The sequence below is a fragment of the Nyctibius grandis genome, chromosome 3, assembly GCF_013368605.1.
Source record: "Nyctibius grandis isolate bNycGra1 chromosome 3, bNycGra1.pri, whole genome shotgun sequence".
In the NCBI taxonomy this organism is placed as follows: domain Eukaryota; kingdom Metazoa; phylum Chordata; class Aves; order Nyctibiiformes; family Nyctibiidae; genus Nyctibius; species Nyctibius grandis.
This window is the reverse complement of record NC_090660.1, coordinates 49,061,092-49,073,893: the sequence shown is the minus strand read 5'-3', so window position 1 is coordinate 49,073,893 and position 12,802 is coordinate 49,061,092. Positions and strand designations below refer to the sequence as shown.

General features: G+C 35.6%; 1 protein-coding gene across 1 annotated transcript in view; it reads left to right on the top strand.

The window, feature by feature from the left end:
- DOK6 (docking protein 6) overlaps window positions 1–12,802 on the top strand; it is a 283,675-nt gene that overhangs the window by 99,521 nt on the left and 171,352 nt on the right. The window contains exon 2 of the mRNA XM_068396927.1: window positions 10,846–10,953. Within this exon, the coding sequence (XP_068253028.1) occupies window positions 10,846–10,953 (108 nt within the window). The remainder of the gene's footprint in view (window positions 1–10,845; window positions 10,954–12,802) is intronic.

Below are 12,802 nucleotides of genomic sequence, written 5' to 3'. Positions count from 1 at the left end.
ACTTGTGTTAGCTAATATTGAACCAATATGCTAGATGTCTGTACTCTGTATAGGGTATCATTTGTTGATTTGTTTGATTTGACCAGAAATGCTACAATATTTTTTTGTCTCTTCTTCTACCCACTCCTTCCCTCAGGTGGTCCCCAGAGCATAGAAAATCAAGATGTTTTCTGTTTATATGCAGCTGATGAGAATATCAAAATAAATAGCATCAGTTGGGCAAACTAGTAATTTTCTTCTGCCTGTGGGAAATGGTTGTAAAAGGACAGTCTTATCTTGTACAAGCTCTGGAAAGCTGGTGATAATCAGTGGAAGCGATGGGAGGGAGTTGTTCTGGGTTTTTTTACCTCTGAGATAATATTTTTAACTTGGAGGGATGAGCATGTTTCCTTTCACAAAGAAATTTGTGTTTGATCTATGATGCCTTGAGTGTTACTGGTTTGGGTGTGAGCCAAAGCGTACTAAAACACTGGCATGGCTTCTGTGGATTTAACTGGACAAACAGGGTGAATCTCTAAAACACTTCCATGGCAGCCTTTTTTGAGACCTATCACAGGTACAGAGCAGGGAATTCAGAGTGGTCTCTTCTGGACTTACGAAGTCTGGGTTTGGAGACCATCTGCTTTTCCTCTGCATTTCCCTGGGGTTGTAGCATGATTCCTAAACCCCTGTAGTAGCATATTTCCCCACAGAACATCCTGACTGGGAATGTAACACATCAGCTGCATTTGAGTTCTTAGGGAAGCTCTTTCATGCTAGTTTTCTTTGAGTAAAAGCTGTCTTTATCTGTTAAAAACTTGCTCTTTCAACAAAAGCTGAACAGAATTAGTGTTCGTAGTTACAAGAGCTAAGGGCTGTAGTTTTTTCTTCCAAATCCTCTTAGTTGTGTGTAAAAGTGTTTGTTTTCTCACCCTTTTCTTGCTTTGGATTATTTGTTTATTCAGTGCAATATTGTTGCTTTGTAATAGCGGATTGGTACATCTTGAAGCAGAGATTTTCAGTAGTAGCACAAGAGTGGCAGAAAGCAAATCACTAAGATAACTGAATGAAATATTTGAAATATGTATCTTTCTGTCTGCGTACATCTTCCTCTTAAACTCTTAAGAACCAGAGCAAATGAGGGTTAATTTTTGTTTTGTTTTGGTTTAGTTTTGGTTTTGTTTTTACTTTAAAAAATCCAGGTAGTTCGGTCTATGAAAATAGCAGAAAATTTCACTGCAGTACTCAATCTTAGTATCCCTTTTATTCCTGCGACAGAGGATTCTTGCTAACTCTGAGCTTTTAACGATTTCCGGTTACCAGGAACTGTTAGTTCATCTTCATCCCCTTCAATTAGGTTAAAAGATATAATGAAAGTCTTTGGGGGTTAGAACTATGATTCTTTGGCAGGTGGAGATTTAACCTATAGGTTACAGTAATGCAGTGATCAAATGTCAAGAAAGTAGCACTGATATTAGGCATCCTCTTGATCATTACGATTTGTAGGATCCTGCTCGAATCTTACTGCAGGCTTCATTTTGCAGAACAGCTTCTTTTCTATAGAAAATTAATTTCTCTATAAAATCTAGCAGAAGTCATAAAGGATGTAACTTCATAAAAAAGGACACATTTCATTTGTAGGAAACCAGCATGATTGATTCATACAACCTGTTACTTCGGAGGTTTATTGAATGATATGTCATGGATAAGTGCAATTTTTAGAATTTGTATTCTGTTCTGTAGTGCAATATATCAGAGGATGTTTGAAGGGCTTTTCTTCTACATTGACACTTGTGTATTGTTTAGTCTCACTGTATTTAACTGTGTTGCATACGCTTCATGCATGTGTGTGTGCCTGGGACTGTGACCAGGCATTTAATAGCGGCACCTATACAGTTACCTTTCACCCATATATATCAGTGTGGCTGGATTTGCAAGATCTTCTAGATATATGCTGAAATGACAAAATGCATCCAAGAATAAAAGACTTTATTCTACTTTGAGGATCAATTGCTGTTAGAAATTATTTACCCACATAAATATACAGTTGCACTTATATTCAGCTCACATTTTTGTTCTTTGAGGAAAGTGCTTTAGACTTAGTGCTGTGCTCAGCTATGTTAAATCCCATGCAAAACACAGTTTCCACTTATCAGTCAAAGCAACAGCATCTTGAGGACTGTGATACCTCTGCTAAGACAAGTTTCTGTGTGATAATGTGGAGAAAAGTAAAGATAGATGTGGTAGAATACTATCTGATATAAACCTAAAGAATGATTTTCGATTCTGAAGCTGAATTTGAGCTTGTAACCGTCTAAATTTGAGCTGTAAAAATGATTTGAGTTTTTGTCCCTCAGTAGTATAGAACAGATGTTTGCGACTACTGTTCTGTTTGGAAGCTGTGCTTCATTTTAAGGTATTCTGTTGCATGGTTTTGATTTTGCAACACTTATTTTCACAAATCCCCACCTTCCTAACATAAAATATTAAGGATCTGAGCAGATAGATACCATCTTTCAGTGTAAGTATGTTATTTCAGATCGTGTGTAAAGGTCTGAATTTTGTATTATAAAGACCTAAATAAGCAATCTATCTCAATAACTTGTATATTTCTCAGCATTAAGTTCCCCTGTAGATATGCTAAATGCCTTTAACTTTTTAGAGAACAAAGTGATGAGTGTCTACTAAATATGTGTAAAAGATATTGCATTTCAGCATATTAAAGCTCGTATATGGAAGAGTCAAAAATTAAGAAGTTTTATTGCAGTGGTATTTTCATTACTTCAATATAGAGCTATATGATTAAAAACTAAGGAGAGGAGTTATAACTTTTCTTCTGTAAATATCGCTTTCCATTGCAGAATATCAAACTGTTCATTGTGGTCTGTCATATTCAAGTGGACTATGTTTATTTGTAACTAATTAAAGCAAAACGTTATAAAATATAGGGAAAAGAAAAGATATTTCCATCAAAAATCTTTAGATGAGTGAAGTAACCTAGTTACTCCAGTTCAGTTTGAGAAGTTACTTGAATTCAATATTAAAGTATCAGAACCATAACTTTGTCTGTAGGTAATTTTTTCTGATTACATTTAGAGAAGTACCTATGGGAGGAGGTACAAGCTTTGGTACAAATTCTGGCTACATAATTGTTCATAAGTAGCTGCTACACATTCGACTTAAGCTCAGTGAAATGCTTGAGATTTCTTGGGCATAATAATTTCTTTAAAAATACTGCAAGTTCTGGGATTTTCCTGCTGGCTGCCTGCTAAAACTGTTGTAATCAAATTTTTAATGTGGTTTGTTTTGAGGGTTTTTTTTCATCTACTTTGAGGCCAGGCATGAAGCAAGCAGTATCAGTTTTCCTCCAAAGAATCACTGAATTTAGTCTTGCCAAAACTGAGTCAGAAATGCAGAAACCCAAAAAATAGCTACTGGAACTGATTTTTTTTTTTAAAAAATAATCATAACATCAATTCAAATATAAGTGATGACTTCTGATCTGCAGACTGCTATGAAGACTGAGTGCATTATTTGTGTAGTGTGTCCTTCTGTCCTTGAATTGCCCTGCTGGCAGTTCAAAGCAAAGTAACAACTGAGTTTTTAAGCTCTGGGTGCCTAAGGATTTATAAAACCATGTAACACTTTACACAGGAATACAAGGTGCAAATCTTTCCAGATTTGTATCCCTCTTCTTTTTTAAACATAGAAAAAAAAAAAGACTTTGGATCCCATAAAGTGTTTATACACAAAGTAGTTTAGCTAGTATAGGAATAGCTGGAAAATTACTGTGGTGTGCTTTGATTTCACAGAACTCTCTAATAATAAAATAAATCTTTTTATGGATTACTTGTATAGCCTGTGACTATAACACCATAAATTATGGTATATTATGAACATCTACATGCATCTATAATGGTATGTTATGACAGCAGAAAGATGACGTATATATACTATTACTGGGTGAATTGTCTCTAATCATCTCTCTCTAACCATCCTAATTGTCACTGACTGCAATCAAGCCCACAAGGATTGATCTAATCTGAGATGAAACAGTTTGTAGCAGATGTTTCTATATTTCTTCTATTCCTAACTTTAAATGCCAGCAGATTTGCAATCTGGAAAATAATAAAAAAAAATGCTATCAAAAATTTTAGGATTTGAACTATGACACTATAATGATCTAAGGCCCAATTGTCTTCTATAATGTTGCAGAACATCATACTACAAGTTTTATAAACTAGAGGTTTAACCTTGCTTCCTAATTAGGATGATAAAATGAAGCTCAAGTGTACGTGCAAGGTTATCGTATGTGAGGAATGTTTCCCTGTTGAATAGCTTTCATAACACACCTTCAGACAGCATTTTTTATTAAAGGCATTACTAGTGACCTTTGGGGGATATATTTGTGGTTTTTTTTTTTTTAATCCTGGCTTTACAGTTTAAACAGCTTTGCTTGTATTGCAGTTGCTTTGTGGTGGATACTTTGGTAACGTTTGAAGAAAGTATGTTGAAATAGGCAAGAGCGGGTGGAGAGTTAGAATCAATAAAAAAAAGGGAAAACCTCCCAAGGCTTTTTGTATCTTGTGGTAAAGTCTTGGTCCCATATCTCAGAGCTGCTGACAGAAGCATGTAACCTTATGCTTCTCAGCAGGGATAGGGGTTATTTTGCTTCTTCTCCTGTTTGCGGGGGAGTGGGTGTCCCATGACTGTGGAGGATGTCTGCTCTGCTAATGGAAGATATATGAATTCCCAGTGGTGTGGTAAAGGAGCAGGAGCTGGCCTCGATTCCCTGCTACTCTGCACCCTCTGCGCTAATTCGGGAGCTCAGTGCTCTGCGGTGCTGTTCCGCCTCTCTTGCTTTGTCATACGGATCCAAATTTGCCACCCAAAATGCACCCACTTAGTGCAGTGGTAACTGTATTTCAAAAAAGCAGACAGTGAAATTGGTGCAGTTCAAAACAGGAAAAAACAGTTTCTAGGGCACCTTAATTTCAAAGACACCCAGAAACCTAAGTGCAGGAGAGATGGCATGCCTTGTTACAACAGTCCTTACTTTTGTCTTTTTAATACAAAGTGTTGGTAACCCAAGTATAGATGGCGTGCAACAACGAGGTTTGTGGGTTTTTTTTCCCTATTGACTTTTCTCAGCAATAGCTTAAATATTGTAACTTGTTCTTTAGCTGAGGCATGAATGGTTTTGTCTTCCCATTTTCCTCTTGGGCCTTTTTACAGGTAATAACTACTTTTCAATTTCTCTTAAATTTTACTTGAATGCATGACAAGTGTAGTCCCACTGAAGCGATAAGTTGCCACCCCTCATCTCTTCTCCTTTTGCCAAAATATGCATGGAAAAATCAAAAAGTGGTGGGTGTCAAACCAATACTTAAAGGTGACTTTACTGTGACAACTGTTTGTATTTTTCTTGTTATGAATGCTACAGTTTTTAATTTGTAAGTCAAGATTTTTTTTTTAGCTCAAAACAAACTTCATTTCTCTCACATACCCCCAAAAAAGACAATATCCATTTTTTAATAGAGATAACTAGTGAAGTATATTTGAACATTTTCATGGTTTAGTGTTTTTAATGCATACACTGCAGGTGTTGTGCTGTCTAACAGGAGAGCACTGCACATGGAAAGTCAGGGAGGAGAAACCAACCAGTCTTTCCTGCAGATAATGAGATGTAAATGCAGCACTGAATATTACTTTGTAGATGTCTTCCTGGGAGAACCATTTGATGGGTTATGCTAGCAAAAAGCCCCATGAGTGACGCTTCAGTGCCCATTCTGGTCAGTGATGGCTTCTGTTGGTCTCTAGGAGCTGACTCACTCCTGCTTCTCTCAAGAGACAAATGTTTCTACACCTAGTGATGGAAAATTAGATTTTTAGTTTTTTAGTTTTCCAATATACCCAAGAAAGTGATTGTCATTTGTACTATATTTTAGACAGAGGCAGGGAAATTTCAGAGCATCTTAAATGGTTTGAAAAAAAAAAAGCTCACAGTGTTGTAACTTTCTTTTTTGGTATTAAAAAAAAAGAAAAAGGTAGATGAGGGTTTTTTGTTTCTGGTTTTTTTTTTTTTTTGAGTGTGAGGTGGAATTTCTGGAATAATGTGTAGAGACTTGTCAATAAAAATCCCTTCTCTAAATATTAGTGATGACTGGAAAAGCTTTATTAGCTACAGCTGTGGATAAAAAGAAATGTTAATCTCAACAGCATCTATTGTAAATGACTAGGAAAAGGCTTTAGAAATCTCTGGAGAATGGAAAATTATACGTAAGATTCCCACTGTAAACCAATTATTTTAAATCATTTTAGGAAAAGGAAAAAGTTTTTATTCTTTCTAAAAAACTAATTTAGTCAATGGATTTCCTGTAATATGTCTTTTAATGGATTTATTATGAATAACCATGGCAACAATAAAACAGAACTATAACTTGGCCTCTGAACAGATCATTATTCTTCATGCTCAAACAGGCCAAACTTTTGCATATATTAGTCAAGAATATTAAAAAATATGAACATGCTGGAAAAGTGATCTGAGAGGTGAATTAAGCAGAAGAAAAAGTAAGGAAAGACAATTATGCAGAGATTTTCATCATGTATTGATCTATTGCAGTGTTTCAAGTAAAATATAAAAAAGAGATCTCTAAAGATTAATAGAAATGGAGCAGCACTGGAAGTTGATTTTCTGACTAGAAAGATTTCAGAAGTCATTTGGGGGTGATAAGGTTATATTGTTCCAGATGATCTATAATCTTTTATCTCGCTATTGACATGAGGCTACTCAAGAGTCCATCCTTAGGAATAGAGTCTACTCTCCCCTGCAAGCTTGTACATCGTAGTGAAAATCATTCCGATATGATATTGCAAGGGGCAGTGAATCAGTCTCACCGGACCACAAGTGTGCTGAATTACTGCCATTGCTTACTGATATATAGTTGCACAAGTAGTGAGATCTAGAGGAATAATTTTTTTCTGCTTTGCACATCTTATAAAACTGAAAGAGGAAGGGTATTATTTAAAGAGGTTCTGCTATGCCATAGACTCAGCAGGTAATTTCAATAGAAGCCTTCTCAGGTTTGTACTGAACAAGTTTTAGTCCTTCTAATTGACATGTTAAGAAAAGGAAAGTTAAACATAGCATGTACTTAATGCTATCTTTATGAATTTCTTCACAAAGAAGCTACATTATAGGGTTAGACTTCATCTTGTTTGCCTTTGATACAAAATTTTTAAAATCATTTTTGTTGAGCAGTGAGTGCTCATCCAAGAATGCTGTAAAACTGATTAAATGATCAAATATTTGGCATTTCTTCAGCTACTTATGTGTGAAAAACAGACACTTAAGTCTCACAGGAAATACTAAATACTATGGAGACAACCCTGCAAGTGGTTCTCATTGTCTCTGTTGTTAAAGGGCTGATGCTGATTTCTTTCACAATGGCTACCCCAATTACCGGAGGACTTTAGAAGTCTTTCAGAAGTTTTGATTACACCCAGTGGCATCCTAAACTAGGCCAGGGATAAAAGAGTATCTCACAGTTCGTGAATAATTGAGTAGGCTTCTGTATAACAATGAGCTGCCTTATGAAAGGCAAATGTTTGTGTGCTGTGTGCTCACATCTACACCTATTTATTCATATTTATAGGTAAATTCATATGCTAATACTTTTTCAAACATTAAGATACGAACTGTCTGTTGGCGTAATCAGATAAAATGCTGCTGAAATGCAGTGGAACTGTATATGTTTATACCAGCTTTGAAAGTGATTGTAGGTTAAAAAAAAATAAATTCCAAATGCAAGGATGTACCTTGGTGTATGTACATACCAAATCAGGAGTCCGCTTCAAGCCATTCCATTCTTCAGATCTCTCCTCTCCCTAAGGGTCTGGAAAAAACAGATGTCAATACATTGAAGCAGTAACAGTCTAAAGGTAAATCTTACAGTTGCCTCCTCTTGCTGCTCAGTGTTCTCCTTTAAAAGCAAAGGCTGTTCATTCCCACAGTCTAAATGCTGAAGCCTTTCAATTCATCCCAATGCTGAAACTTGGGAAAAGACCTAATGAGGAGCATCCTTAAAGATATCTAGCATCTAGCCCTCTTCAATGGATACTTTAGTACATTTACTACATTTTAGTGGGAAGCACCCACTAATAAGGAAGTCAAAGCCTCCCTCTTGAATTCTGTCAGTTTAGCTTCAACACTGTTCCAGGTCGATATCCAGTGAAAAAAACCTGAAGCTGCCATTCAGGAGAGCCTGCTCATTTATCACTAAAGGAATTGCTTTGGAGTATGCATTAGATGACCTTTTATCTTGGGAAGTGGTTGAGTCACCATCCCTGGAGGTATTTAAAAGACGCTAGATGTGATGCTTAGGGACATGGTTTAGTGGTGGACTTGGCAGTGGTACGTTAATGGTTGGACTTCGTGATCTTAAAGGTCCTTTCCAACCAAAACGATTCTATGATTCTATGATTCTACCTAGAAAATATTCTCATCCTCACAGGGAGAAATCTGAGTCCTTGACTTCACTCCTCTAGTTTTCCATTTATTAAGGATACTACAAATGTACTGGATCTAACTGATACTTTGCATTATAACAAAATACAACTGTGCCATATTGAAAAACAAACAAACAAACCAACAAACAAAACCTGAAAAAACTTACTCTGTCAGTTGACACAAAGCTTCTGTTACCTTATCACCAGCTGTCCAAAATTCAGGTCATCAGTAAAATGCTAAAACTCACTGCCACTGACGGTAGGTTCATCTGTTTTTCTAAAGAGAAGTCTGTGAGGACTGTAAACCATTAAGGGCAGATAATGGAAATAAGGAGATCAATACAAGATTTGAAATGAAGGCAATGGATTTTACCTTGATAAAAGAACTTCTGAAAAGACTTTCCTCAGAGGAAGAGAGATGAACTGAAAATACACACAGACTAGAAGAAAACACAGATCCCAGAAGAGCCAGGAATATTATTAAAAGCGACACTTTTATTAAATGAATAAATATGTCCCCTTTGGACAGTTCATGCTATTGCTTTTAGTAAGGTCAAAATAGCATGAATATCCTCTACCTTGGTGTTACCCGCAAAAGTGGAGCTTTTCACACCATGACATTGTGAAGAGTTAATATAGGTTAATCAAGACATAACTGTGGGAGCAGTGCTGTAGCTTTGGTAAAGTAAGTCGGAACACTGCCAAGATGTTATTTGAAGAAAGTACTATCTAATAAAGATGGTTTTCGATGTCCTGCAGTGTAATGTCATTTTTTGAGGAAATATTGTCTTTTCTTTCCTGCGGGTTAGGTGAAGTAATTTCTGAGATAGGAAGTACAGTTGTACACTTGTACAGTTGTACAGTTGCCACTTTACAATCTTAATAGAAAAGGATTAAAACTTGTTTGCTTTATAAGTATACTTTCAGAGGATTTCATTAAATGCTATGTTTTCTTCCAAAAGTCTTTATAATTAGACATATTGAAACTGTAGTCCAATGGTAGGTTTTTAAAAGAAAACACTTATTTTGACTGATAACATTCATCTGAGACAGTGGCAACAAGATAGTGTCAGTATTATTATATCAGAATGTGGTTAATTAAGCTTCATTATTTTAATGACACTCTATTTGCTGCTTATACTCGGTTTAGACAGCATCACACTGAAGGGAAATCTCCTTACTTTAGCCCTCCCTGCTCATATTTCCTTGGTTTTGTTTTGTTTTGTTTTGTTTTTTGTAATGGGAAATGTGTTTGATCAAAATTAAATAACCCTGTACTTCTTATGTTGTGTCATTAAATTTTGTAGAATTTCTGAAGAAATAAGGCTCCTCACCACACATGGCCAGTAGAACCATAAACTAGTATTGGGGTCTTTTTGTTTTTCAATGTATCTTTGGAATTATAGCATAAAATTCCATATGTTATTGTTTACAGAACTGTGCAAGTACTGAAGAGGAGAATGCAGTAAACTATTTTCATAGATTATAAAACTAGATTAATATCTAATCCCTTACTTGCATAATATAGTCTAGAGGATTATCCTTAATCAGCTTCTCTTTGAACTGCAAATGTATTCTTATTTCATAATTCAGTCCTGATTTTAAACTTCTGGTTATGGCAATACCATCAGAATGCTTGGTAAATAGTTTAATAAAGTACCCTCGTTGCTTAAAAATGCATTTTAAGCAAAATCTAGTGTGTTTCTCATTAAAATGAGAGGATAATATTGTTTTGGTTTGCACTTTCTGGAGGCTTTTCTTTTTCACTACATGTTCCCAAATTTTAATAATCTGCATAGTTTTTCCTTAGAAAGTTTGTCACTGAACTAAGTGAGAGAACTAGACGTTTCTGTCCAGTAATGGTCACATTGGTGCTTATTTCAACCTTGTGTTTTCTTTTCTGTGCATGCAAGCTTATACTAACTGCTGATTACTGTGTTGTGTGAAAAGCTGCAATGAATGTTTCTCAGTGGTGTCGATACTCTCATAGAAATAGAGTATAAATGTGAAAGCTAGAAATGCATAGAGTGATTTCTGAAAGTACTTTCTCTAATGACAGCCTTATAATTCTTTTCAGATTTAAAGTTCATGGATTTACTTGCATTTCAGGAATTGTCAAATTTGGCATGCATGACAGAAATTGAAGCAAAAAGTCTACAGAGGACTGAAAATCATTATGTATAAATTGATGAATTGGGATTATGTGTGTAGAAATAATTGATGTTCTCAGAATTTTCCAGACTTTTAAAATATTGTCATTTTAAAATTTCTTCCTAAGTCAATTATGTAACTGGATGCACTTGTGATACTGTCCACCTTTAAAGAAAAGCTAATATAATCGATTGATTTTGTTTGCAGATTTTCAGACGTTGTTGGTTGGTTTTCAAGAAGGCTTCCAGTAAAGGACCCAGGAGGCTAGAAAAATTTCCAGATGAGAAGGCAGCATATTTCAGGAACTTTCACAAGGTAAGTCATGCCTTTCTAGTGAACTGAAGCATTGGCTGTTTACCACTCTTCCTTGGGCAGAGTATGTTCTTGATATGTCTAGCTTGCAAACAATACAGTGAGAATAGGGTTGAAAACCTAATCCTGACACTAAAAACACAGTAAAACATCTGTAAATCTCAGTGGTGCGGGTGAGAGATCACACTGTTTTTTCCAGGTGAGCCCAAAACCCCCAATGTGTGTGAAGTGATAGACTGATGTTTTTTTCTTTAAATATTAGTATTATGAAATGTGTAAAATTGGCTGCTTAATCAAATGTTTAACCATTAGCTATTAACTATTGAAAAATTCTGAAAATGCTAAATGCCTCAGTTGTAATGTTGACATTTGTTGAATATGTAATTTTTTCCCCAGAACTCTTCAAGATTTACAAGCTCTGTCAACAGCAAGGATTTTTAATGGTAAAAATTCAGGATTCACTGAATGAGATTCTGCCTGCTTTCTCTGTCACTATCACTTCTGTGATGGAAAACAAGATATTTGAGCATGGGTTTTGCTTTCTGTCTTGTAAGTTACCGTTCTCAGCTCCCTGAGTCAGTAAACTTCAAGTTAGCTAATCCTAAAATAGGGCAGGGCTCTGTGCTAGTGCTGTTATCTTCTATCCAGTCACCTTTAGTTTTGTGTCATAACGTTAGATATTACATTAAAACTGGCAAGTTGAAACACAAAGATGACTTAACCAAGGTCACACGGCAGGCAGTGAAAGAGTGTGGATATAAGTCCAGATCTCTTGAAGGCAGGTCTAGTACTTTTTATCATAAAACTACAAATTAGACTTTAAGTTCCAGTAGCCTCTTGCTAACTTTAAATGAAAAATGTATAATAAATAGCATGCAACTATCCTATGAATATTTTCTAAGAAAAAGAGCCCCAGTAATCTCATATTGCCAAAAATCCAATTTCTGATCTTATAATGGTATCCAGGTTTAGGACTGATGTGCACTAAACTATTGGTACTTTCACTGATGTACCACAATGGCAATGTTTGCTCCCATGTGTAGGAGGTCCACATCAAGCAAAAGTGATTCTTCTCTTCAACATAAATATCAAAAAACCTTTACTTTCAAAATGTAACTTAATGGTGGGTCTTTAAAAGGATTAATTGTATGGTTTGGGCTGATAGCTGTAGTGATGGCTGAAATCCTGAGCAAGACCCCTTACCTATGAAGTTTGTATGGATTAGCAACAGGGCAGAAGGACGAAAGTGTGCAGCTTTGCGGGGAACTTTTGTGGGTTTTTTTTTAATTTTTTTGAGTGTGTTATTGCCTATAGCATACTTTATATGTAAAAGGACTCAGAAACACTTTATATGATGCTTGTCAACTGTTGTCTTTGTAGAAAAATCGTATGAAATGTAAGAATCATTTGAGAAGCTAAAAAAATAACATAGAAACAGATACAGCTGCATGTTGTAGTGTTGATGGAAGTGTGCCCCTTTGCATGTAAAATAAATGAAAGGGAGGGTGTTGTTCTTCTTCATCCCTTTTTTCCTCTTATTCCAGTCCTTGAGGTCAGGGAGGAGGACGAGAAAGAAATGGATACTCTTTCCTATTTAAAAGGATAGTGGATTTCTGGCTGTAGAGAAAAAAGAATTCTATCCATTCACTTGGATTATACCCATTTTTCAAATAAAGTATTGAAATCATTTCTAGAGTTATATTATCAGAAAATAATCTGAATCTTATTGTCAGGCTTGATTTTTTTAAGGGTATTTTATTATTTCATAATGATTATTCTCCTCAATTGCCTCTATTCTGATAAATGAAATAGTGAAGTATATGTGCATGAGTTGTGAATAGTCATTGAGAGT